A 27,900-nucleotide genomic window follows, 5' to 3' on the forward strand; every position below is an offset into this window, starting at 1 on the left:
CAAAATAAAAATAAACTGACAACCAATGGATTCTTTATTTAGGGTAACAATATACATCCCACCTATTCTCTTGAACGACAATCAAAACACTTTCACGTAAGAATCTGCGTCATGGTCTTATAAAGGTTTAAGCAATTAACACTGCACCGTTTCATTTGTAAGTGTATTTCAAACTGTCGCGAACTAATATAAAAGTCATACAGCTATTAACCGGTTAAAAACATCACAAAAATTGGCATGGAAAATAATGTTCGTTGCCGGTGGGTAACCATATTTACTTTAAACATGATTACAACTAAAATGCAATTGGCAGAGTTCACAAATTTAAGGCTTTAATTTTATGCAATCTCTACAACATATTTACTTCCGACTGTATATTAAGATATACACAAGCATTTATTCTAATGCACACAAGTAAAAACATTACATTATTCCAACATTAATTGCGAATGTTGTGCAATGAGTGTGTGACGAAAGTTTCTTATCCATATTAAATTTTTTTGTTTTCATAATTGAAAATGGAGTCCTTAACACCTTTAACTACATTTCGCAAAATTAACATTTATACATATGGATAAATTATAAGTACACCATGCTGACATATTTTCTCACATTCATATTGCGACAAACACTTTTTCTGTGAATAAAATAACATGGCACTGTTCGTACTCCAAAAATAATTTAAAGTACATAGCAATGTGCTTAAGCGATTTAATTCTATCACAAACATGTGTCTTCACCATCCGCCATTATAATCTTTTGTGTCACAAAGCATCATGGGTAGAAAACACAGTATCGGTGACGTCACATAATTAGAGTAAATACAAAGTAGACTGATGTGTTTGTGGCGTGCTGTGTGTGAGCTCGGTGATTTCTTTCGATTTTATAATGGATACTAATAAGATACAGGTATGTAAATTATACCATATCAATATAAATATAATACCTGCAGATTACAACGAATATTATAATTCTTAAATTATTTCGTAGATAATATGGACGATATTTATTGACAATTCCTGAACCATTGTATCTCAATATGAATGCAAGAAAAGTGCGTTCCAAAATTTAAGCACAAGTGACAAGAATTTTATTTATAAGGCTATTATTACTTTAATTTCAGCTAATTGGTGCACCATGTGGACACCATGGACAATATACATTCTACAAAGGTTTTAAATATAAAAAGAATGGAAGACATAAAATATTATCTCTGAGTGATTTTTTCTTCGTCAAATTATGGAGTGATTCAGACTTAATTAGCATTGGAGAATTGCAACTTCTGTGGATGGACAAAAATAGCGAACAAGTGTTGGCAAGTTTGCGACTGTATTTTCTGCCAGAAAACACACCTGAAGGGAGGAACGACGACCATGGAGAGGTAAGTAATTAATGACATTATAATTCAATTATGTAATGGAGCTCAAAATATGACTTTGTTACTGCCCAGAATGCATGGAACTTATTGAGTAAGCGAGAAATTAAGTAGTGGACTTAAATATGTTCTCTTGTTGAACGTAATTTATGTGTAGAATTATATTTATTCGTAACGTAGTACTGAGTTTCGAAGATTATTGATTCATATGTTCGATATTGACACATATTTTGTTGTTTTGGTAATGCCTTTGAAACGGATAACAAGAAGCTATGATTGATGAACTCGGATTAAGATAAAAGAAACAAATAGTTAAATATGACTTGAATGTTATATTGATTTATCAATTACTGCATAACCAGGGCCCGGAGCTCATAATAGTACGTAGCAATGCGCTGAAGCAAAACACGTTGGCCTTGAGATACGCTTAGATAGGGTCTTAGCCTACGCAAGGCAATAAATGAAACCTATTAATGTAACGTTAAAACTTTGGGCTCCTTGCAATTTATTTAATGATATGTATATAATATATATATTATAATCGGATTAAACGTTGTATTCATGTCTTATAGTTTTAAATGGATTTTGCAATATGAATATTAATTATCCGCTCTTGATGGTAATTGTGAGCCGGGGGGGGGGAGATGAGAGACGGAATGTATTCACGTCAAATCTAAATTTAGCCAAATTTCCTTTAGGAAATTGTCGAGAATAACAGACTATTTTTTTTTTTGTAACAAATCACATCCAACATTAAGTAAAAGTAGTATGTTATTGTTAGTGGCTCTCTTTCTATACCAGTTTTCTATACATTCTCCGCCTCTCCCACGAACTCGTTCCCCCCTTCTCTGCCCCCCTTACCCTTCTCCAGCCATTTCCCATTACGCTTCTCTTTCTCTCTCTGTACACTTGTTTCTCTCCTACTCATTCTGCTGCGTCTCTGTTATTTCACTTCCATTTCCCAGCCGAAGAATAATGCCCCAAGCATTGTGCCATTCGCCGAGTCAACGTGATATGATTCATGTCAAGGGGATAAAGGGACTATGTTCTTTCAGCCTTTTTCTGAACAAAATTAACTGCCCTTTATTTTAAATCATACGCCATCGAGTGTGTAACATGCAAAACGAATAATTTGCTTGTCGACGTAAGGTACGACATGGAATCTTGGCCATGCCATAGATATTTTAATGAGTCGACATAGTGATTAGGCAAGGGTTTGGACTACCGCAGAATCTGGGTTTGATTTCCGGTGAGGGCAGAGAGTTTTCGCTACATGGCCAGACCGGCCCACCCAGGTTAAAATCCAAATGTGTACGGGGTGGGGGGCTCTTTTCTCGGAGTAAATGCGGCCGGGGCATTCGTCTAGTGCCCAGATCGAGAAAGCGTGAAGTTGTACCTCAGCATGCACCTTAATGATGCGATGCTTAAATCAGAAGTGGGGACAGTTTTGCATTTCACTTGCAGCTCTAATGAAAATACTGTATATACTCGTTTTCATAATCTGTTACGTCCTGAAAGAAGTTTCATGATGGCGTAAATAAAGGAATTAAATCGAAGCTCTGTTGCCGCTAGCGAGCAAGTTGGCTCAGGTGGCAGTGCTTCTTGACTTGTGTTCAGGAGGTTCTCGGTTCGAATCCCGGCCGGGAAACTCTGACTGAGGGTTTTTCCATGGTTTTTCACAGTATCTTTCGAATGCAGGGATAGTATCTTAAAATAGGCAATTGCCACATCCCTTCCAGTTAGTCATTTATTAATCATTTCACGATTCAACGCTGATTAGTCAGAGATGCTGACAGCATCGTTGAATAAACCACAAATAATCTGTCGGTAACATTTTTTATCCCTTACGAAGAGAGAGTTTGTGCTGGGTATATTCGGCCATGAAAATACTGAGAATTGCCGCTGTTGGAATGTTGCCAGTTAAGTGTTGTGGTTGGCTTTGAATGTGCCCACGAATAATTAAGTATTTGGAACCTATTGATTTTGCTCTATCATCGCTTATTATGTGTTCGTATGGAAGAGTATTTTAATCCATTTTAAAGAAGTGTGTGCTGTGAAACAGTAACTTACGTGTTGACAGAAGAAGGCTTACGAAAATTGAGGTAAATTGTCATTCTGCGGCGTTTACGCCATAAGCGACCTGTGTTTATTTCTCAGCTCTCCTAATTCCTTTTCTTCATATTTTCACAAATATGAAATAGATGCATCAGTGACATTCTAGAAAGTGATGATGTATCTTGAACATCTCCAGCAGGTTTATAATGCAGTAACGTCCTCGTTCAAGTTGGGCAATTTATCTTGTGACCCATCGTCAAAGAATATATAATTATTTTAAATAAAACTAGGTCATTGTCTTGGGCATGACACGGTTAGTTTCGTAAATTATTCTGGGCAACTACAACCAAGCACCTTCATCAGAATTAAAAAGATGCTTCTTGTTTGTCATAGAAGGGACCGGGTTACATACGTACATCTCCGTGTCTTAACCTTATGAAGCACAATGGTTATATTAAAGAAGCACAGAGTGTGTGTTTCATACGGTTCTTAGAGTAAATAGTGATTAGCTCCCCAAACAGCATTAACCAGTTTGTCTTTGTAATGGTGTTTTGTGCGAAGCATGAACAGAATTTTTAAGTGTTACGTGTGTTGCAAAGGGTTAAAACTAATCATCATATCTCTCACATAGACCTTAATGTTTTTCAGAATAGTGTGTATAAAAGTTATTTAATTTTCCAGTATTAATTAGAATATTCGTTGGGAACTCCACTCACACTTTTCTCGTTCTCGTGAATGCTGTTTAACTGAAGTGTCTAATAAAGCATTAATACAGTAGAAAGCTCCATGCTAACGGTACATCGCTCTGATTTGCTGTATTAAAATTTCGCGAAGTCTTACGATACTGAATATGCTGCCTGGGTAGTGTCATACCCACATTAAGAGAGAGATACATAGTCGCTCCATATGACGTCAAAACAAAATATTTTACATTTGCTGACCGGATATACTGTTCGTAGATCGCCGATCTCTGCGAAATTTAAAATCTCGTTAAAATATCTTCCCTCTCTGTCTTATGAACATGGCCGTAAATAGCTATCTAACTGGGCTTAGGGGGACTCTGATCTTTTCTCCAAGTGTCGCTATAAACTGTAGTATTGTATTACTTTCTGCGGCATAGGCAGGCGAAGTAACGTGAAAGTTAAAGTCACACTGTAACTGATTGATATTTCTGTAACACGCAGACCCAACGGAACTGTAAAGAACTGGGTTTATCTAGCGAAGTTCCAGGTTCCCACGGCAATATCAAGATTGCGGTCTTCTGAGATGTGACGCTGTGCGTCTGCAGAGATTCCTCCGAATCCGGCGTCACATCTCACAGGACAGCAATCCTGAAGAATTATCACAGTCGCCAAGTTAAGTATGTTTAAATTTGCATATTGCAATAATTATATAATTTTTATAAATGATTACGGTATCTGTGCACTCGTATTACGCCATGCACAGAGATAATTAGTAGCAGGCCTTTATTGCTATTTTGGTTAGTCGCTGGCTTCCCACCGCGGCGGCCCGGGTTCTATCCCGGGGCTGGTCAAGTGGGATTTATGGTGGACGAAGTGGCGCTGGGGCAGGTTTTCTCCGAATGCTTCGGTTTCCCCTGCCAATCTTCATTCTACCAGTTGCTCCACAATCACCCTCACCTATCATCTGGGGCTGGTACAATAGGCCAGAAGTGGCCGCAGTACAAGGGACTTAGTCCCACCCCACTAGCAGTAAAAGAAATATCCTCCCCCCCAAAGAAAATGAAAGAGGAAGGAACACCTATGCTGTGTGATTGCTAGTATAGTGTATGGGAGTTGAGTACAGTGTCATGGGATGTGATGGTTTGGGCCTTGCTGTCTCCACTTCCAAGGAGCCGTTGCCGATTACCAGACTACATGGCTTCATGTTCCAGACAAGATTCTGCTTCGTAATTGATACTGTTTGGTCTTTGTGTTCGTGTTTCGTCTGTGCAATTCCCTCATTTAATGACAGATACAGATTTCCTAATTTCCTCAAGCTAGTTGCACCACTTTAAATTTTTTTTTTATTTTTGTTTTGCAAACCACCTGATGATGGGTCCATGCGACCGAAATATGTAGTGGTTGAACGAGACAGTAAAATTAATCAAATCACTGACATTTTTTATTGATTTTAATAGATTTTTTTTTAAATTTACTTCTTTGTCGTGTCGACGACTCCAAAATCTCGAAGCCCCACTTGTCAGTTTTGCAGGACAATGACTCGCTTAAAGTAATTAGTTTTCAGTGGTGGTTGTTGCTGTTGCTACCACCACCACCACCACCACCACCACAACTTTCGTAGTCAGTACTGCATCATCATCATCATCATCATCATAACAGTGTGAAAAGAACGCAGCAAGTCTAATATGAATGAAGTTATTTCGGAGTCGTGTGTCTGTGATGATAAAAGTTTGGCGTGGGGGTGGTGTTGCGATGAGTGTGCAGAGAGGGGCGAGGGCTGGAAACCGTTGTAGGAATGGGTCTTCCAGCCAAGAGCAGCTCCGGACCTGTCCGTGCGGCGTTGCCGTATGTAGTTAGGAAGACTCGCATATTTGTGTGCTACTTAGTGAATGCTGGTAATTTGAAGTCTGGTGGAAAATTATGTACGAGCCAGATTTAAAAACTCCCTAGTTTTATGTGAAGCACTATTTTCAGTATAAATATGAAGTTGAATTGAAATATTTAAATCCAAATTGACGCAGTCCATGTTTTCGCATTCGCCAGTTTGAGCTGTCTGTGAATACTGAAGTCATACTTGAGCTGTAGAGTGTCACGTGATCGGTAATACGCCATATTGCTTTGAACTAATGAGCCCTAAGACATTTAGTTGGACACCTTGAATTGGCCCATAGCTAGGCCTGGACCAAGCAACACAAACATACATACACCCATGCAACGAAATTTAGGTTTGTTTTCTAGTACAAATTATATAAAATACGATTATATTCATAAAATAAGGCAGCCAACTAGGACAAGTATAGTTTTTTGTTTTATTTACAGTTTACTTGTGTTACGCCCGACGTGTTTCGACTTTCAAGAGATACATCATCAGAGGTTTAATTCGAATAACAAACTATTGATTTTAAGTATTATTTTATAATTTATGTAAAAAATAATGACATTAGTTATTGTATCTTTCGGAATGCGAATTCACTTGAAAAATACTGCCACATAGTGGGTTAACTTTACAATTTTAAAGGACCAATTTAACGTCAGAAGTGCTGTGTAATGTAATTAATTGCCGTTCATTGAACATTCTTGTATGTTTACACAGCGTTTTTGGGCAAGTTCATTTAGTGCCGTTACATATTTGCTGTTATTTGTAGTGTTGTTTACTTTAAAAATGTTGTTCAAACTACAACGGAACCTGTTAACTGCTTTGAGTAATAGGATTGCAACAAATTGTAATATGATAAACGTGACAGACGGTCCAGATTTTGTTATTGGGTTCTCCTAAGAAACCACTTTTTATGAAATTAAAGAAAAAGTACCTTCTTTGCTCTGTAGCCAGCTAAATGCTAGGTCAGAGGCGAAGGCTACCAACTTGATACCAGAAATCTCAGCGTCAAGTCGCCATTTTAGGTTGTGAGAACTGTTCTTCTTTGAGTGGCAAATTATATATAAAATTAATTCCTTTAGAACTTCAAACAAGGGGAAAATTTCCCTTGATATGCTTCATGATAATGGGTTCAGATTAAATCACAACACATGTCACATGCTCTCAGATACAGCGGATTTTGTGAAGGTCGAATTTTTCGACACATGGCACTTATTGGGTTGAACACCGATGAAGTGATAATGGGCTACTTGGTCAGGGTAGCCACACACAATATTAGACCTGGAAGATTGTGGTGTTATACCGTGTAGATTCTTCCAATAATTCATAAACCGATAGAAAATGCACTAATTCACACATTATTATTATTTACTGCATTGCAAGTTTCTCGTGCTGAGCAGGTGGCGCACCCACTGCTTAGTGCGAGTGTGCGCATGCGTATCTTTGCCTTGGTGATTTACGTATGAGAGTATACGTATATACCGGATGCGCGAAAGAGCGGCAGTTTTAAAGAGGATGAAATTGAACGGCCCTGCGGATTTGAATGGAAGTCTTATAAGCTCTTGAGAGTCTACGAAAATGTGTATTCAGTTAAGTTTATTCAGTGCCCAGAAAAATATTTTCCATTTTGAATGCAAAAATTAGGCATTTTATTTATCATTCCGTCACCTTTTTTCGGAATTGATGTTGAATGGGATCCAAGTTTTCGTACGTTGCAGCTTGAACGCGCCTTTTACATCGTTTGATGGCTGATCGGGTGTTATCTTGTGATACGAGAGGCCACATGTGTTCATTTGTCTGTTGCAGTAACTCAAGGACTGAAACGTTCGTCTCTGGTCTGTGTTTACACAAGTTTCAATTCATTCCAGACATGGTAATCTAACGGATTTAAATCTGGAGTGTTTGGTGATAAATTAACATCGTGGCTTGCAGTGGCACATTCTGTTTCGTCAACTGTGGAGTCATTCGGCACTTTATAGAGAGAAGGCTGAAATGCACATTTTTAACCTTCAAAATTAAAATATGTTTTCTGTGTAATAAATCAACCGAATAAAACCATTACTATACATACCTAGATATATTGGGAGCCGGGATAGCGTAGTCGGTATAGGGACTGGCTACAGGCTGGACGACGAGCGGTCGGAGTTCGAGTCCCGGTAGGGTCAAGAATTTTCTCCAAGTCGTCCAGACAAGCTCTGTGGTCCACCCAACCTCCAGGCAATGGGTACCGGCCGCTTTCCCCGGGGGGTAAAGCTGACCACTCGCCTCCAACTAATGCCTAGGTCAGGAAATGTGGATCTGTACATCCACTCCCCCATGCACCTTAATGGCGTGGTGCTCAAATAGTTGAGCACAGGGACAGCTTTAACTGTTACCTTTACCTAGATTTGTTGTGCTACTCACGTCCCTAGGGTCGTTGGGCAGCCCATTCTAGACGCACACAGACCACTTCCGCTTCGGATTAAGTTTTGGGCTATAAATGGAAATATTTGCGTGACGGATTTCTGATGACTGCCAAGTAGAACCAAGTCTTGGAAGTTTCTGTAAGTCACGGAAAACAGCTAGTAGTTGTGGGTCAAGCTGAGGTCAGCGAAATTAGCCAGTATCTGCCTAAACTTCTTCAGAGCGAAAGTAAATCCACAGGTTTTACCCGAATGAAAGAAAAAGTCGTTTTGAAGGTTTAAATATTGAGTCATGCACCGAACAGGGAGGCCAGTGCGAAAGCACGACATTGTGGTGCAACTGGCCGCTGGGTCACTAAGGGCACAACCCTGTATCCTGAATGGCAGTTATGGGGAGGGNAGTATAGTGCATACAGAATTATTTTTGTCGACTCTAAAGGGACATGTTCCATGAACGTTCTACAGATTTTGTTGAATTTCGGTTTATGAGACTTTTCGCGAAGAGTTCTGGGTATTTCCGATGGTCATCCATTTTATTTTTGTCTGCCATTTTACGACCGTGGCAGAGGCTAGGGTGTATGGAGTCGAATGGTATGGTGATGGGTGAACGATGAGTTGGAAAGGATTTGGCAGAATGTAGTCGTGACGTAATTAAGGTATTGTCCAGTGTTTGCCTGGAGAGAGAGAGAGCAAAACCTCACAGGGGGTAGCCGGTGTCCCAGCCGAGGTTCGAATGGAGCAGCTACCGATTACGAGTGTTACCGCTAGGCCAGCCCGTTCGGTTTCAGCCATAGTCTGTTGATCCTTAACATAAGACCATAAATGAACTGTTTCCGGTGTGGTTTGTAAGAAGCATATTGTCATGTCGTTCAACGACTGTGGTTCATGCTACAGTTAACGCAGAAAGGCAGTTGTGCACTATATTCGCAATGCTTCTAGCAGTAACGCCCAGTGCTAATACCGCCCGTTTTGCACCTGTCGCTACCGACAGACCGAACCACCGACGACTGATTGACTAAATGAAGCACAGTCCTTGAGAAGCAGTAGTTAGTTAGTTACTGAAGAAATTACTAGCATTTTATGGAACCCGAAGCCCGCCACTCGTCTATATCCTGAGCCAGATGAATTCAGTACACCTCTCCAATACTATTTCTTTTAGATCCATTTTAGTATTATCCTCCCATTTACACTTGGGTGTTCACAGTGGTCTCTTTCCTTAGGGCTTCTGTGTTTTTCGTTAAGGTATTTATGATTCTTCAGTAAACTAGCACAATCAGCATAGATGTATTTGTTTTTATTGCTAGTGGGGTGGGACTAAGTCCCTTGTACTGCGGCCACTTCTGGCTTATTGTACCAGCCTCAGATGTTAGGTGAGGGTGATTGTGGAGCATTTGGTGGAATGAAGATTGGCAGGGGAAACCGAAGTACTCGGAGAGAACCTGCCCCAGCGCCACATTGTCCACTACAAATTCCACTTGACCAGACCCGGGATCGAACCCGGGCCGCCGCGGTGGGAAGCCAGCGACTAACCGCTTGAGCTATGGCGCGGCATCTTGTATAGATAAGAAAGTTTTGTATCTCCTTCACTTTTAGTCTATTTAGCAAATTCTGAAAGCAGTGGCGATGAATCATCTTGTTTCATACCATTCTGAGCAGGAAACATAGGGACTCATGTAGGCTATATTTGGGCACATTTTAAGCAGATGGACTAGTTGCATTCATACCGAAACTGTTAACGCACATCAGTGCAGTTCTATTTCAAGGCCAAGCGTGTCGTTTCTGTACTTTGTACTTGACACTGATATTCAAAATGTCGCCCTATCTGGACGGATATAGCTTCTGTTCTCGGGTTACGCGAAACGAAGCTTGTGAACCAAGCATTAAACAGCGCACTGAACCAGTGTTTTTAGAACTTTATTTCATATGATAGATACTTTGTAAGAACTACATTTCTCTCTGCCGCCCAGAGAAATAAAGTATGCCTTCCATACTTTGCTACCTCGGTGTCTTCCAGTTTCTTACACAGTGATGACTGTTTTGGGGGCAAATATATACCTTGTAGATCAACACTTACGGTGAATTAATGCAGTGGGCCCGGATCTGTTAAGTAACAAATAACCAAAAATAACAAAGCAGGATACGGTCAAACCGGGCGCGTGCGTTTAGCGAGTGGAACTTGGTTTTGGAAAGAACCAGGAACTAAAATTAAATGAAAATGTATGAAAATTAGAAAATGAAAGACAAAATCACAGAAGAATGCCGATTTTTCATTGTTGCAGCATGTACAGATTGTCTGCATTTGCAGTACGCATGCGCCTTTATACCTGTGCTTGTCTATGAAGTCACATTAGTTACAAATGAAACTAACTGCAGCAGAATAAAGCATAAGAAATAAGCGCTTCAGTGATGTATAACTCACGTTAATGATTTAAGTGATGAGGAATTATTGAAGGATATATCCGAGAGAAGAATTCGATTCGCGTTTTGATTATTTCAGACACTTCTGTCAGCACGTCAGCGGCAGTTTCAGAGCGTTTGTCCCGTTACAGCCGCTTCCATCCGTGGGATTATGTGCAAACTGTGGCCTTGGCTACAGGTGGCAAAATTGCATAACGTGGTTAAGTTTGGCGCACTTCCCTTGTATATGCATATATTAGAAATTGTCGATAAAAAGTAGTAAAATACTTTGATAAGCTACGTGGGCTGAATACATGTATCAGATGTATACAAATGATAGGTTAAGTTGTTTGTTACTTACTGCGACGGACGCACCTGCCTGTTTTTTGTTCTTAATAATATGTGCCCATTTGGAGTAACACGTTGACACTGCTGTACGAATGTTAGGTTCACTGTTAAGTTTGTTCTTTTTCTTTACTTTTATTTCGTGTTCAACATCCAAGATCCCAGTTCACATGGTACCGCTTGTATTAACACAGTCTTCCTACTTAACAGTGGGAATTGTTTTTATTCTTAACCCAAAAGGACGATAAACGTAATTTTTTAGTGTCAATGGAGAACCAAGTTGCAGCAGTTAATTTTCTTTTTCAGGTATGAAGTTGGGTTTGTTATTTATTGGGGATTTTCAAAATGAGAGGAATTTTTTAATTCAGACGTTCGTTGTCTGAATTTCAAGTCCCCTTTCTGGAAAGTAATGAATATAGACAAGTGGAGTGGTGCATGTGGGGGCTTATTTTATTTATGTGATTTGACTTCGTTGTGACATTTTCCCCAAAGTTCTGCATCGTGGTTGTCATAACTGTAATGTCTTTTGAGTCCTCGGACATGTTCCACATGCTGATATATATATATTTTCAATTTCTAATTGAGTTCTTTAAGAGTTGAGAAGTTCCAGCTAATTATGTCAGTGTTATCATCCACCTGTCATCATACGTAGAATTAAACTGTTTCGTAGGATAATTTTTTTGCATTCTGGTTGATATATCGGCTCGTGATGGACAGCGAACATCTGTGTGGTGAAGTAACTGTTTGTGATCAGCTCCAGTCTCTGTACACAATTGTTTTTAAAGTCTGTTATTTGATGAGTCTCTTTTTAATGGAATTTAAAATTCTTGCACCCTCACTCCCCTCAAAATTTTCGTAAGATTAAAGGGAATACACTTCGACATCAGAGCTTCACTATGAATAAAACAAAGGTTTCAAACAACAGAATTATTGGCTGCCCCCAATATTTTAAGGATTCCATTACTTGCAGCGCTGTCATTTTTAATTCCTTTGCAGTTAACGTACTTAAACGTACGTCGCCCGACTCTCCACTCTCGCTTTGCTGCCATTCCAGTTGTGAGGTAAATTTAAGGAATACAGCAAAATCGCCCATGAGACCACCTTCCGTCCCTGTCTACCATAAATAAAAGTCTTACGTTATTTGAAATATCAGTACCCTTAGTCTCGTTGGATGATAAAATCAGTAGCAGTCCGTAACGGAGTGATGAACATTGCTTCTAAGTGTTTTGCAGTTCTCTGAGATATTGTGTTATCAGTAATTTTCAGAAGATTTCCTCATAGGCCCTGCCAATATATATTTTGTTGGCAGCTGTATGGGAGATTTCCATTCTGCCACACGCCAGCAGGTCTTGCCTTTAATAGCAGTAATTTAGCCAGTAACTTGAAATGTCGCTTTGTTATATAAAGACATGTTCGAGAGGTTTATTAGGAAATCTAGCACAATGGTTTCAGCAATATTTTTTTTTTAATAATACATTGAGGCTTCTAGTTTTCGTTTCCATTTACACGCTCTATAAAGTGTTTTTTTTCCGGATAACTCTCATTGAATAGCCCAGTATTTGTAATCGCAGAACCCTCACTTGAATTTAAAATATTTAAGAGCTCGATCTTCGTGGACATGACTCCGCGTAGTCCGACGTTGTGTCCTAGAAGAGAATTTCGCTTAGTGGGGGGTGGAGTCCAACTGGGTCCACTCGGCACGGCGGCCACTGATTGGCCTATTGTATCTACCCCGGGTGATTATGTTGATGGAGAATTTGATGGAATGAAGATTGGCAGGGGAAACCGAAGTTCTCGGATAAAACCCGCCCCAGCGCCACTTGGTCCACGACAGATCCCATTTGACCAGACCCGGGATCGGACCCGGGCCGCCGCGGTTGGAAGCCATCGACTAACCGCTTGAGCTATGGCGCGACCTTCCTAGAAGAGAAGATAGGACTATTCATAAACACCGCTCTGAGAACTTCAAATCTTCCATGAAATATTTTCATTTGCAGATGTCGTTATATTCTGCACTTTGGTGCGTTTCTTTTTTAAATAACAAACCTGTTTCCTTTAGGAATTATTTAAAATTACGAGAATAGTTCGTGGACTTACGCAGCGAGTCGTACAGAACCTTGAATGAATGCAACACAGAGAACCGACAGGCAAGTACCGCCACTGCGGTCAAAGTCGCCACTACTTATAACAACATATGGCGCTCATAAGGCTAATAGAAACAAGTGCTTGGTTATAATAATAATAATAATTCTTTTAGTATAAATTTATTGAATATAAAAATTTTTATTCAGTCAACAAAGTAAACATGCACAGTTATTCGTATTAAAATACATATTTAAACATATTCTCTTGTCCTAACATTATTTATCGCGTCTGATTTACTTTGGCTCACCGCCACCCTTGTGCTGTGCAGTCTCGCACAGTCATTAGCGGCGGCCCTGCTGACAAGGCAATCACGGCGTGTAACGTCACGTGCCATGCAATGATTGATAGGAAACATTTATGAAGAGAACTAAAACTATAACTGAATAGCGTCAAAAATGTAGAGTTTAGCTCAGCACGTAACGCATTGTCACGTGTTAAGAGTGACTCTCGACTGGGTTTTGGATCTGATATTGAATTCATTGACCACTTATACACACAACTCGTAAGTACCAAGTAATTACAACGCTATCGCTGATCTCCACAATTGACTAATCACCACAGCACCTGCTAAGCCTTTTCCAGCCTATTGTGTCTTCGCCAGCCTTTCACTACCAACGGCTTCTAACAGTGGAGATTCTTCAGCTTCTGCCCTCAAGTCCTCTGTGAATGGTAGCTCACTTCCAACTGACCCTTTTTGTTCACATCCTCCCTTACAGAACTGACTTGGTTGCCCCAGTTGTCTTCCTTATAACTCCTCGGCACGGCCTGCGAAGACAACACTAGTCTCTTAGGCGTATCTGTTGCCACGGGGACGTGTTTACCAAGCCGTTCCCTAGCAGGGGCCGTCTATTCTTATTAAGAACCTGCTGCCTAACAACGGACGTCGTCCCGTTATCTGTTTCGTGGCCGTTGCATAGAAACGAATGTTGTTTCAGTTGAGCAAATATGCCACAGCATACTTCCATCAAACAAAAAACAAACTCCGTGATTTCAGTCCGCAAGCGAACCATAACGACCGAGCGACCGCCGCTTGTCGGCGAAGTTTAGTGCCAACTTTTGCGGGTAGAGGGTGTCGCGTGGTCAGCGCAACGAATTCCCACGGCCGTTAATTTCGGTTTTATAGACTGGAGCCGCTATTTCCTCGAAATAGCTCCTCAATTATCATTACGAGGCTGAGTGGACCCCGTTCCAGACCGACTACTTCTCCGAAAAAATGTGGTAGCACTGGGAATCGAACCCGGACCTCTTGATCTGTAGCCAGGAACGCTGACGACTAGACCACAGAGGCGTTCAGCATACTTCACACACATTAATAAAGAGTGATATTAATCGATTAATTTCAAACTCGTTTGCAGTAATAGCAACTGCTTACATGAGCTGTATGTTTTGACTGTCCAGTCACGTTTCTGGTTCATAGTCTGAAATTGTAGTTCGTGTATGTATTTGGAATATGTTGTAGACAGCACTGGAACGTCGGTTAATGATGGTTTCGTGTTGTTACGTGTGACTGAAGTAGGCGCACATATGAACTTCCAAGTTGTCAGCAGCAGACCGAAAAAAGTTTAAAATTATATGTAATTTTCAGATTTCCCTTTCAGATATCAAATTAAAATATGAATGATATTTTAATAAAAAATTCTATATAATACTTATTTAATGTAACTGATTTTACGCTGTATTAATTCTTAAGGCCATGGCCCTCAAATGGGCCGCTACCCACAGTTTCAAAACATTTCTGCTGACATTGTGGCCAACGCGGACAGAATTGTAATATTAGTGTCAGTCCGTCAACTCATAACCGGGTATGGGTTGAATTGTGCGAGTTTCCTGGAAAAGAAAGAGACGGAGAAGGAAGAAAGAAACGGAAAGATAGGAAAACAGAGGAGAAAGGAAGTTCCTCAGTTCACGGTGTAGGCCACTGGTGCACAATCGCATCCTTACCACGTGACTCTTGCTCCATTGTAGCACTGAGTCCAGTGTATTAATAGATGTCTTCCTGAAATAAAATTACTACGAAGTGGCCGAAATATTTCAATTAGAAAGTTTAGTCTTGAAATGTATTCAAGTGCCATGCATCAGGGCACGCCGTCCCGCGCGTTGAACACCACTGATATAGGCAGACAGACACGTTTCAACTTCACATGCTCACTCCATCTTTTCCATGATCTTCTTTGGGCTCGGCATCGTTTTGTTGTACTGTAGTATGTGTTTCGATATTATTTTGCAGTCGTTCTGCCCAAATTGTTTATCCAGCTCTGTTTGTTCTCTGAACTGATTGGTGACGTAGTGTAGTGGAGCCCTCAGCAAGTCGTGACGTAGTAGGGCTGCTGGTCGGTACCATTCAAACTGACAGGGGCAACAGGAAGTTTCTTATCAAGCCCTATTACTTTCTGATTTGGGCTACATTGGTCAAGAATACTGCCATTTTCCTTAAAAGCTTCTACGCTCTGTTTGTAGAATTAAGAACTTCAGACAAAAGTCGCAGTATAGTGTGAGTTATATCGCGTCTTGTAATTTCCTATTTGCCGACATATTCACGGCATCTGATGGCACACAAAGTTATGTAGGATCTCGACGTGTTTGTAGGCACGCATGTATTGTTATATATTCATGTTTCGTTGTGACGTCATTTACATGCCAGTGCCGTAATTATGATACAGTATGCAGTACAACTTATGGGTAACACAGTAACAGCATTTTAAGACTTATTGATAAATAATTATGTTGACCTGTAGTAGTGAATCGAACAGGGTGTTGAGAATATTTGGACAGCAGAGAGATAAAGTGACAGGAGGCTGGAGAAAACTGCATAATGAGGAGCTTCATAACTTGTACTCTTCTGCAAGTATAATTAGAATGATCAAGTCAAGGAGGATGAGGTGGACAGGGCATGTAGGACGAATGGGGGAGAGGCGGAATGCACATAGGATATTGGTGGGAAAGCCAGAAGGAAAGAGACCACTGGGAAGACCAAGGCGTAGGTGGGAGGACAATATTAAAATGGATCTTAGAGAGATAGGATGGGATGGTATTGATTGGATTGATCTGGCTTAGGATAGGGACCAGTGGAGGGCTCTTGTGAACACGGTAATGAACCTTCGGGTTCCATAAAATGCTGGGAAATTCTTGAGTAGCTGCAGAATTGGCTGCTCCTCCAGAAGGGCTCAGCTCCATGAGTAAGTAATTATGAATCTTGGCTGCAAGAGCACGAGATCATAAAGGAACAGAAGCGTCACCGCAGAGGTTCCTGAGGTTTGTGTTTAGGAATTACATGGGGAGATAAAGTGCGAAGCGAAGGTGTACAGAAATTTAGAAACAGAAAACGCGGTACATAGTAGCGTCGCCGGAAATGACTAGAACATGTGGAAGGGAAGAGCCCCTGAACAAATTTGACATGAGGCTGGGTGAGCCCCAGAGCCGGTCTGAACGCTGTGGAGTAAAGAAAAGTATCTTGGTCCTTCCGAGAATTGCTAATGCGCATAACGGCAATGTACAGTGATTATAACTACGTTGCATTAGGCACTTGAACAAGTTCAAGAAGGCCTGAAGTAATAACACATTTTGATGTTTACATGAACATTTCGATGTGTGCAGATTTCCATAGACAAGGACCGGCGTCCGTACTGTACACAGATCTCTCGGATGAAGGTAACGTTTTTAATAATCACTGACCAGAGTTCGTATTGGGAAGATGACAGTCGACCAGCTGGTCAAGAAATTGGAGCAAACATGTATATGTCAGTCGTGCAGTTACAGGCTGTCCACTCATTCTTTGGTGCCGTACTGAATCTTAATGTTACTTGAAAGTAATAAACGTCGTGGTAATGGAATTTGTCCTTCCTGGGTTGCGAGGAATGCGCTCCAGTGAGTGAGGGGACGGATTTTGGGAGGGTGCAGCCCGTCGCTGAGCTATGCTCATGACCGAATAGGAGATAACGCTACTGAGAGATTCATACAGAAGCGTATGCGGGGGGGGGGAGACGAAGGCTGAAATCAGGTCATCGATGCCAGTAACGACGGAAAAGATTCACAGTTGCGGAATAATTCCTAAACCNGGGGGGGGGGGGGGGGGGGGGGAGACGAAGGCTGAAATCAGGTCATCGATGCCAAGTAACGACGGAAATGATTCACAGTTGAGGAATAATTCCTAAACCCATACCGGCGTCGAAGGTGGTTCCGGCATTGACCATGTGATACTTTACGAGCACCACAGCCTCTGTGGTCTAGTGGTCAGAGTTCCTGACTACAAATCCAGAGGTCCGGTTTCGATTCCTGGCGCTACCAGATTTTTTTTCTAAGCTTAAAAAGGAAAAAAAAAAGAGGTAAGATATCCCTGTAAAAGGCCGTGAAGGCCCTAAGGGTTGTGAGACAGTCGGCTCACAGATGGCGGTGAGGTTTTCAGCCCTACGCTCCTGCCTCCCTTTACCCCAGGAAGATTCCTGGTACTCATTAGACGCTGAGTCGACCCCAGGATCATAGTGCGGCTGGAAGGATTAGGTAAATTGAAAAAATCCAATAACATCGGGAATCGAACTCGCGACCTTCCGGCTTGTAGCATAGTGCCTCAACCAGCTACGCTACCGCGTTCCCCATCGTAACCTGCTTAACTTTTAGCGGTACTAACTTGACATGTAGTTATGTAACACGTACTGGAGCAGGAAAAGGAAATCATATCCACTTTATAGACCAGATATCCCATTCTGTGTCACGTGCCTGAAACTTAACTGACCTTACCTAACAGTTTAACCGTAAGTCACGTAAGTTTTAGCAAGACTTAACACAGTGGAGAGTAACAACCCAAACTTAAGCATGGGGAGAAAATCTTTTCCATTTTATAGACCCAGCATCCACCTCGACCTCGTGTAGCTAATCTGATCTAACCTGACAACGTAGCCTAAACTCACTTAACCCTTACCAAGAGTAAAAAGGTCGGCTATCCCTATAAGAGGCCGTGGAGGCCTGTAGAGTTGTGAGACGTCGAGGCTCCCACATTTTCTGTAGAGTTGGCTCGCGGCCCAATATAAAGTAACAACCTATACTTTGGCAAAAGAGGAGAAAATCATTTCTCGTTTACAGACCCAGTCATTGAGCTTAATGTAACTTAACCTGACCGTTCACTTACTTAGTGATTGGCCCTTTACGACAGATGTCCATTCTGCTCTATAATTTGGCTTTCGGCTCCATCTCTCTACCTTTTATCGACATAACCGTTATCAACCGTTTTCCAGTATAAGTAGTACCAGGCTGGTTAGTGCAGCGGTAATGCCCTAACTTTTTATTCGAAAGCTGTTTGAAATCCGCACGGGACACCGGCTGGCCTGACAAGTTTTCCGTGATTTTCGTCAGTCCCTGGCCCGGAATGTATCCCAGATTAGGCCACCTCCGTCTCTGGCACGTCATTTCGATTTCAGTTTCTCCGTCTTGCAGCTTGAGTTGCTGACAGCGTCCGTACACAAAGCGTTATCTGAATGGCCGGCCACACTGACCTGTCTCCAGGTTGGATCGCGGATTATGGATATATTTTCTGCATTTTTCTGTGTTGTCCAATCAACGCAGATAGACTAGCCCTCGTCCACGAAGGATATTCAATATCTTGACCACATGAAATGAAAGAGAAACAAACCGATAACTCAGACGATAGGAGGATGAGATAAAAGAAAGTAAGGATGTATTGACGGTAATTTTACCGCACAACCTCTGGCGAAATTAAATAAAATGTAATATACTTTACGAAGAGCTTACACAAGAGAAAAGCTTTTTATCTTGTATGGGAAGATGTATTAGCGAGGTCGATATTCGGGAATCGAGAGTTTGTGTCGACTTCTGTTGTGTATGTTAGTAAAATCTGTAAAGATTTCGTCCTGTGTCCTGTCCTGTGTGTGTCTTCCCATATACTCCCAGATCTCACAAGTGATCTCTTTTCGCCAGTTTTTCTCTTCAGCTGCAAATTTGAATGTATTTCTCGTCTCGTGTCAGCTCATCCTCATGGATTCGATGATCCCAGTAGTGTTTGACAAAAACACGACGCTCTTAATTATGCATTTCTCTCCATACACATATTCTCAGCACTTTGTTATGCAATACCATTAATCTTCAGGTCGAGTGGTTAGCATTCCTACTTCGCATTCTGGAGATCCGGGTTTGAAGTCTTGGCCCCGAAAGTGGCTGTCCTGACGGAGTGTTTTAGTGTCATCAGTATCTCTGAATTAATTCACATTATTCACTGTACTGTTATCTACGTTATATATATACTGGATGTCCCAGAAGTAAGTACCGATAATTGTAGGGTGGGTGCTGTGTTCCAGAACTTCGAAAATGGTCTATATAAATGTGGGCTCGGAAATGCTTCGGCAACGAATTACAGTCATTCGATTGTGTTCTGCAGCAGTGGGATTTGATCTTTGGTTACAAAAGTAACCTGTGCTGGGTTCAACTTTGAAGAAAATTGGTGTTTGTAGTCGGTGATGTGGCCGGTCACGGTAGCCGAGCGGTCTAAGGCATGTACTGTCTTCGCTCGCTTGGAAACCCGGATAGTGGGTTCGAATCCCACTCAGGGCATGGATGTTTAGTTTGAGTGTGTGCGTTTTTCTGTTTGTGTACAGGTAGAGGCCTTGCGACGAGCTGATCACCCGCCCAAGGAGTCCTACCGAATGTGTATGATCTAGAAAAACCAAAGTGAACGGAGAAGTTCATGGAGGTAGGCCTAGGCCCACTGGGGCTGTAGTGCCAAGGAAATAAAAGGAAAAGGAAAAGTGGGTGATGCGAGTGGCTACTGTCTCGTATCACAGCCGCCTTCCGCACCCAAGAATGAAACATGCAGTCTGTCTGTTTACAGTGGCAGTATCAGCACGTGACATCAGACACTTTCCAGTGAACTTTACGTACTGTCAGGTGCATTCTTGCAGTGTCGTTGCGTTGTGTGTGCTAGAAATGGATACGTACACATTCCGATAACACGCCGTTGGGTGAAGCAGAAAGTATTTTGTAGGAAAAGAAACTTGGAAGACCGTGAAATTGACGTTTTAATTTAAAAATGGTTCGTAATGAAATAGCTTGTGAGAAGAAGACATGGAGTGAAGTGGTTTGGGATCATATCCAGTCTTGTACTGCGTTGTTAGCAAAGCCGAATATTGGGGTACCATTAGCAGAGTGCTGATTCATCCCTCGCTAAATGGCTTGGTTGTTTCTTTGAAATTGAAAATGTGACCAATATTGATTTACGTTTAGATTTTGAAGTCGAATTAAGAATGGCGGTTTTTGCCAACCGAAGGTGAAGAAGTGGCGTTATCCATAATAAGAAAAGAGCCACGGTAACGCGCGTACAAACTGTAGAGATGTGTGGCACGCAGCAGCTGGTCAGGGATGTTTACAGTTCTGTGGAAAATATGTCCTTCAGAATCATGTTTATACACTGCTATTTTGTCGTTTCATTAGTACGAATTAAAAGAAAAAAGGTGTCCGCCCTTACCGTTTCTGGATGCTTGCGTGCTTTCTTCTCTGCACGTATTAACCTCGGGCCAGGCCTCTACTCCACGTCTTTGTTCTGGTGTAACTTTGTACTTAAAATGACGACGAATCCAATTAATTTATTACATGCTTTGTTATGTACAGATTCCATATACATTAATTGAAATTTTGGTAGTTCATTTAGTGTGTAACAGTGAGACAAATACGCAAATTTAATTGTCAGTTACGTGCTTGGACACTCTTAGGCCGAATCCTCACAGAATATTTGAAAACACTTCACTAGAGATAACCAATCTGATGTCGCTGTGCTGATGAAATTTTCTTACTTATCGCAGTTACTTTTCGCTTATTCATCTGTTTGTATTTTAATGTATTCACTTGAACGGGACAGATTTGCTGGACTCTCAAAGTCACTTATGTTGTGAGCCGGGGAAAAAGTTAATTCTTCTCAATATAGTAAATAATTTTGGGGCACGCTGTAATATAGTTGGTTGAGGAACTATGCTGCAAGCCGGAAGGTCGGGGGTTCGATTCCCAATGAGGTCATTGGTTTTTTCAATGGACCTAATCCTTCCTGCCGCACTATGGCCCTGGGGTCGACTCATCCTCTAACAGAAATGAGTACCAGGAATCTTTCTGGAGGTAAAAGGCGGCCGGCGCGTAAGGCTGACAATCTCACCGCCATCTGTGAGCCTGTTGTTTAGAAAATGTGGGAGTCTCGACGTTTGACAGCCCTTCATGACCTGTTACAGGGATAGCTTTACCTTTATGTTAAGTAATTTAGAGAGGACACTGCCAGAAGTGCGAGTCTTGTTCAGGGCGTCCGAAATTTTTGAATGCCAGAGATCAGCGACATAATGTCAAAGACAGGAACCACAAAAAAGTGCTGAGTGTTTGAGCTTCTTATGTGCTTCTTCAGAGTCTGCTAATTAGCCAGTCATTGCTCAGTAAGAATTGTTTTGCACAGTGGGCAGCTAGATGGAAAGGAGTGCAAAGAAGGACATTTCTAGCAATGGGGTAAAAACAAACGACACAGCACGCACGTGAACTACACTACTAATAATAAGAACACAAAATCAAGAGAAATAAACGAAATCTCCCACCATCAGGAGGAAAACAGCATGACCCAATGTCGGCTCAAGATATTTTAACATAATAACTAATTTTTTACATGCAAAATTTTAATACAATTTTAAATACATTGGAAGGCTAATGTATGAAAAAGTGAGTATCACATCGCGTGCAGTGGAAAATCCCAGTCAGAATACCCAGCAAATACGCTTAAAAGAAGCACCGCCATACGTAAGTCTACTCTTCAAGAAACGCCGTAATGAATCCCTGGGACAAATACCAGAAACTAACCGTGATAACAACAAATTTATATAGTGAGCATTATTCATAGCTTAAGTGCATATTGTTAAAACATCTTATGTGGCAGTGTTTCCTGATCGTAGCGGTGCGCCTCTGAGGATGATTCTTTTGAATCGAAACATGTAAGGCGAAAAAGACTGAAGTGTTGTAAAGTCGTATGTCACACTGGACTGAAAATTACCCGCTCGGTAAAAGCAAGTTGCAGCGGCAAGACTTTGCTAAGGTACACGCCACTGGAGTTTTGGGAGAGCGGTATATTTTCCGACGAAAACAAATTCAATGTTTCTGGTTAGGAGGCCTAAAATCAGATTGATGAAAGCCAACAGTGAACGCAAAGAAACAAAAATCATTAATTCACGGTGAGACATGGCGTTTGTCGCGTGTATCGGGGTAGGAAACTGGCGCTTATATGTGGTGTAATTAATGCTCCGAAGTATGTTAACATTTGTGCTCTGAGGTTCGGCTTAAATGAGTGCTGTCACTTGTAGCAGGATAATGGCCCCCAGCACACTGCCGTTGCAGTGGCGGTATGGCTGCTGTGTGACGATGTAACCGGATCTGAAGTGCTGTCACTTGTAGCAGGATAATGGCCCCCAGCATACTGCCGTTGCAGTGGCGGTACGGCTGCTGTGTGACGATGTAACCGGATCTGAAGTGCTGTCACTTGTAGCAGGATAATGGCCCCCAGCACACTGCCGTTGCAGTGGCGGTATGGCTGCTGTGTGACGATGTAACCGGATCTGAAGTGCTGTCACTTGTAGCAGGATAATGGCCCCCAGCACACTGCCGTTGCAGTGGCGGTATGGCTGCTGTGTGACGATGTAACCGGATCTGAACCACATAGAAAGTTTGTGACAGGGAGGCGAGGAAACAAGGGTTTAGAAGAATGCTGACTTTACGGGGACACTATCTGGAGCATGGGAACACCTCACAGTTTTATTGAGGTCACTGCCAAAAAGGCTGCAAGATGTCATAGACGGGTGTGGACACAAAATATTATGAGCTTCAATAAAGGATCTGCCAATAAGCACGCTTCCTTTTGATTGTACCGTATAATTACTTTTTTGAGTATGACATGTTTTATTGATTTGTAAAAATGTTGATTAGCGCTTATTGTTTCTGTTTATGATGAAGTAAAAAGGTAAAATTATCCCTATAAGAGGCCGTGGAAGCCCATAGGATTGTGAGACGTCGAGGCTCCCACATTTTATAGTCAGTCGGCTCACAGATGGCGGTCAGGTTGTCAGACTTACGCTCCTGCCGGCCGCCCTTAACCCCCCAGAAAGATTCCTGGTACTCATTTCCGTTAGAGGCCGAGTCGACGCCAGGGCCATATTGCGGCTGGAAGGATAATGTCAATACAAAACTCCAGTAACCTCATCGGAAATCGAAACCTCGACCTTCCGGCTTGTAGCACAGTCCCTTAGATGAAGCATTGTAATAAAGTGAATTTAATTAACATCTTTGTTATTTATCAACGTATTTAAAAAAGGAGCTGTGCACATGTATTTTGTGTCCACAACGTGCACGTCTACAATAACTAGGTTTTGTATTCCGTTTTCTTCTAAATGGTCCCGCACTTACATTCATTTTAGAACACTTTCTCTTACGGTAATAACCGCTCTAACGTACGTGTATATTGCAGACAGTGTTCTGAAATTCTGCCAGTTTTTAACGAGAGTGGGAATGTGTCCAAGCCAAATAAGAATACCGCGATCTTTGGCCTGTGCGTGTACATATTAACGAGATAATGGCGCAATATTTCCTTTGTTCAGCTCAAATAATATGAACCTATAGGGTAGTCCTACAGAACATGGGTGTCCTTGTTATTTGCTTTGTCACCGTACTGAGGGTTTCTGCGTCTCCTCGTAATACAGTGTTGATGTTACGTTGTGACGCCCAGACGAGTGGAATTATGATCAGTCCAAGAGTTTGTTCAGGCTACCCGCCCTCAGCGGCGTAACCATGAGATTAGGCCTTTCTTGGGCAATGTTACGTACTTATGTCTGTGTATGGGTAAGCACAAACAGTGTTCAGCATGAAGCAGATATCGGAAGTGAAGTGCAAAATCCTTGGAGATTGTTTTCGCCAGCCACCTTCACAACCTTCCAGGGCAGTAAGGAGGACTGAAATGCAGAATCAAATCTATTTTAACATTGAATTGGGCATGCTTGCTTTCCCTGGAATTGCCAGATCAGGGTTTTCTATAATTCCCCGCAATTCTTGGTTAGCTGGGTTACTGGCCCACACATCTGCCTCAAAATGTTCGTCTCTTCCGTATGTAACTTAACTTGCCGTTTTTATCCATGGACAGTGCATCACATCGGCACGTAACAACTGCTTTTACCTTTATTCTGTATGGAGTTCTAGATTTAAAAATGTGCCGTTAACCTTAATAGTCTCGATTGTTTGCAGAAGTTCTCAACCTTATTATGTATTTCATCTTTCCTCCTATCAGAGTACCCATATACTGAATTTGGTTTTAGGCAAAGAACATAAATAATTCATCAAATGTCAGCTTTCTTTGTTTTGTTTCCTTTTCAACGTCAGTACTTGAAAGGGGCCGGTTCTTTTTAGGCAGAAAATAACATGACTACTTGGATTAAAGAAGATGCCAGAATAGCGCAGTTGGTATAGAGACAGGCTGCTGACTGGTCGGAGTTCGAATCCCGGTGGGGCAAGATTTTTTTCTCTCCATGTCGCCCAGACCGGCTCAAGTGCCCACCCAGCCGCCTATCCAGTGGGCACCGGGGGCAAAGCGGCCCGGGTTTGAAGCTGACCACTCACCTACAGCTAGTGCCGGGTCAAGCATACGTGGATCTATACATCCCTTCCCCCATTCGTCTTTATGGCGTAATGCTTAATTAAACACGGGAACAACTTTGCCTTTTTGCCTTTACTAATTACGGTACAGGTGAACATAAACAGTAGTGTTAATACGAGTGCAAATATTAAACAATTGAGGGGCATGAGGGTTTAGTGAAAACGGAAAGTGGATCGTGATGTCAGAGAGTTTGGAAGCCGCTGCGCTTGGAAAGATTGACTACAGTTTCTTTTTTAATTCACTTAGTGTGGGGTGGAGTCCAACTGGGTCCACTCGGCACGGCGGCCACTGATTAGCCTATTGTAGCCTGCCGTGGGTGATTATGTTGATGGAGAATTTGGTGGAATGAAGATTGGCAGGGGAAACCGAAGTACTCGGAGAAAACCCGCCTCAGCGCCACTTTGTTCACCACAAATCCAACTTGACCAGACCCGGGATCGAACCCGGGCCGCCGCGGTGGGAAGCCAGCGACTAACCGCTTGAGCTGTAGCGTGGCCTTGACCATAGTTAGATACAGCTAAAAGCGTCAATAAGGGCCGCCACCATACCTGTGGGTAAACTTCCCCTCAAGCTCCTTGTTATTTTATCAAAATGGCAGAGCATGACTCGAGAACGCAGAGAGAGAGCGAGAGAGAGAGAGTGTCCATCTGGACGGTCGCAATTGGCGTGAAAGGGGAAGCCATGCTGAGGAGACGTAGCTGTTATGCGGATGGGAGGAGGAAAATCCGTTCGTACTCTCATTGACTTACAGATAGAAGTGAGTTGTCGTCAGTTTCATGCTTTACCCTCAGAGAAATAACACCCTCTTTTCCATAGAGGTGAAAATTGAGCTGTGCACGTCTGCCGGACTTCAACCCAGCTCGTCGAATTCGTGAGCAATCTTTTTGTTGGCTAACATGTCACGTGGTTTGTGCAAGAATTGAGCACTACGAAGGGCGTGTTTCATCAGCGCCGTATACCCACAGTGTTAGTGAGTGAGCTGTCTTGGGTTTCTGGTACGAATGAAGCAGCATTTAAATAACCGGGAAATTCGGAGGAGCACGGTTTGAGAATTCTTTTTATTGGGTATTCCAGTTTTCCTATTTCGTGCTTCATAGCTGGAATAAGAGGGATTGGTTATTCGAGGTTTAACATGGATTCAGGCCGGGATATTCATGCGAAAGTCAAGTAATCACGGTTTGCCAGGACATTGCAGACTCGATGGATAACAGTGGCAGAGTAGACGCCATTGTAATAGATTTCGCGAAGGCTTTCGGTTTAGTTCGCCATGAACGGCTGCTTACGAAAATTGCGGCTGGGGAGTGGACTCGAGGGTAGTTGTAAGGATAAGGGAATTCCTTTTTGGCCGTACACAGAGAGTTAGAGTAGGAGGGTAGTTGCCAGAGGCAGTTACAGTAACGTCAGGAGTACCGCAAGGAGGTGCACTGGGTCCACTCCTGTTCCTGGCATACATATACAGAGAGTCAGAGTAGGAGGGCAGTTGCCAGAGGCAGTTACAGTAACGTCAGGAGTACCGCAAGGAGGTGCACTGGGTCCACTGCTGTTCCTGGCATACATACACAGAGAGTCAGAGTAGGAGGGTAGTTGCCAGAGGCAGTTACAGTAACGTCAGGAGTACCGCAAGGAGGTGCACTGGGTCCAGTGCTGTTCCTGGCATACATACACAGAGAGTCAGAGTAGGAGGGTAGTTGCCAGAGGCAGTTACAGTAACGTCAGGAGTACCGCAAGGAGGTGCACTGGGTCCACTGCTGTTCCTGGCATACATACACAGAGAGTCAGAGTAGGAGGGTAGTTGCCAGAGGCAGTTACAGTAACGTCAGGAGTGCCGCAAGGAGGTGCACTGGGTGCACTGCTGTTTCTCACATACGTAAATGTTGTTTGGAGAAATATTGACTCAACTAGATTTTTCGCAGATGACTGTATAGTATATAGGACAATTATAAATAATAAGGATATGGAAAAGTTGCAGAAAGATCTGAACAGGCTGGGGGAGTGGGCGGCTGAAAATGCGACGGTAATTAATCCAGCTAAGAGCAAGGCAGTTTGTTTCGCGAGAGCCCGAGTGACGGAACCACTAAATTATTCTTTACGGGACACAGTAATTCCGGAAGCGAGCAGTTTGTAAATACTTGGGAATAATTTTACGCAGCGATTTAATTTGGGCTGATCCAGATAAATACTGGGCGAAAAAAGCTTGGAAGGCACTTCATTTTGCAATGCGTATTCTTAAAAAGGGAAATACACGTAGTAACACTAAAAGCTTAGCCTGTACATCGCTAGTCCGTCCGAATCTTGAATATTGGGCGGCGTGCTGGGATCCTTACAGGAACGGACAGATAACTGCGCTACACCGGGTCCAAAACGCGGCGGCTAAATTTGCATATCATAGAAATGATCCAACTTGGGAAACCTTGACAGAGCGCAGAAAGATAGCTCGCATATGCGCTCTCTTCAAAGCGTACGCGGGAGAACGGGCTTGAAAGCTATAGGCGATAGATTACAAAGACCATGTCTGCGCAGGATCGATCATGATACGAAAATTAGGACCAGAAAGCAAACGACATATCGGAAAATATTCCTTTGTAACTAGGACCATCGAACTTTGGAACCACTTACCTGCAGATGCTTTAGGGATTCTCTCCTGTAAATCAAGGAATTTTAGGAACAGGGTTAGGAAAGCAATAAATAAGGCGAAGTGAAGGTACAGGAGAAATCATCCGAAAAGGCAGTGAAGTGAAGTGAAGCGGGATAAAGCGAAAGTCATGGTGAAATGTGGGCGCATCAGAACATGACATTACACATTTCAGTACTATTATTGTTTAGTGTATAGTATATTTATTCTTTTATTAATATTAATTTATATAACTGTAGTTGTAATTGTATTTGTTAGTTGTAAGTAATGTGTCCTCTGTTGTTTGTGTAGTTTTGTGTGCTGTGTTTTGTTTGAGTGTGGTGTGTTA

General features: G+C 42.1%; 1 protein-coding gene across 1 annotated transcript in view; it reads left to right on the forward strand.

The window, feature by feature from the left end:
* Positions 1 to 839: 839 nt before the first annotated feature.
* LOC111866006 (AT-rich interactive domain-containing protein 5B) overlaps positions 840 to 27,900 on the forward strand; it is a 118,832-nt gene continuing 91,771 nt past the window's right edge. Inside the window, exons 1-2 of the mRNA XM_023854479.2 lie at positions 840 to 909; positions 1,124 to 1,381. Of these exons, the coding sequence (XP_023710247.1) occupies positions 889 to 909; positions 1,124 to 1,381 (279 nt within the window). The 5' untranslated portion in view covers positions 840 to 888. The remainder of the gene's footprint in view (positions 910 to 1,123; positions 1,382 to 27,900) is intronic.

Source organism: Cryptotermes secundus, unplaced genomic scaffold, assembly GCF_002891405.2.
Source record: "Cryptotermes secundus unplaced genomic scaffold, Csec_1.0 scaffold72, whole genome shotgun sequence".
In the NCBI taxonomy this organism is placed as follows: Eukaryota; Metazoa; Arthropoda; class Insecta; order Blattodea; family Kalotermitidae; genus Cryptotermes; species Cryptotermes secundus.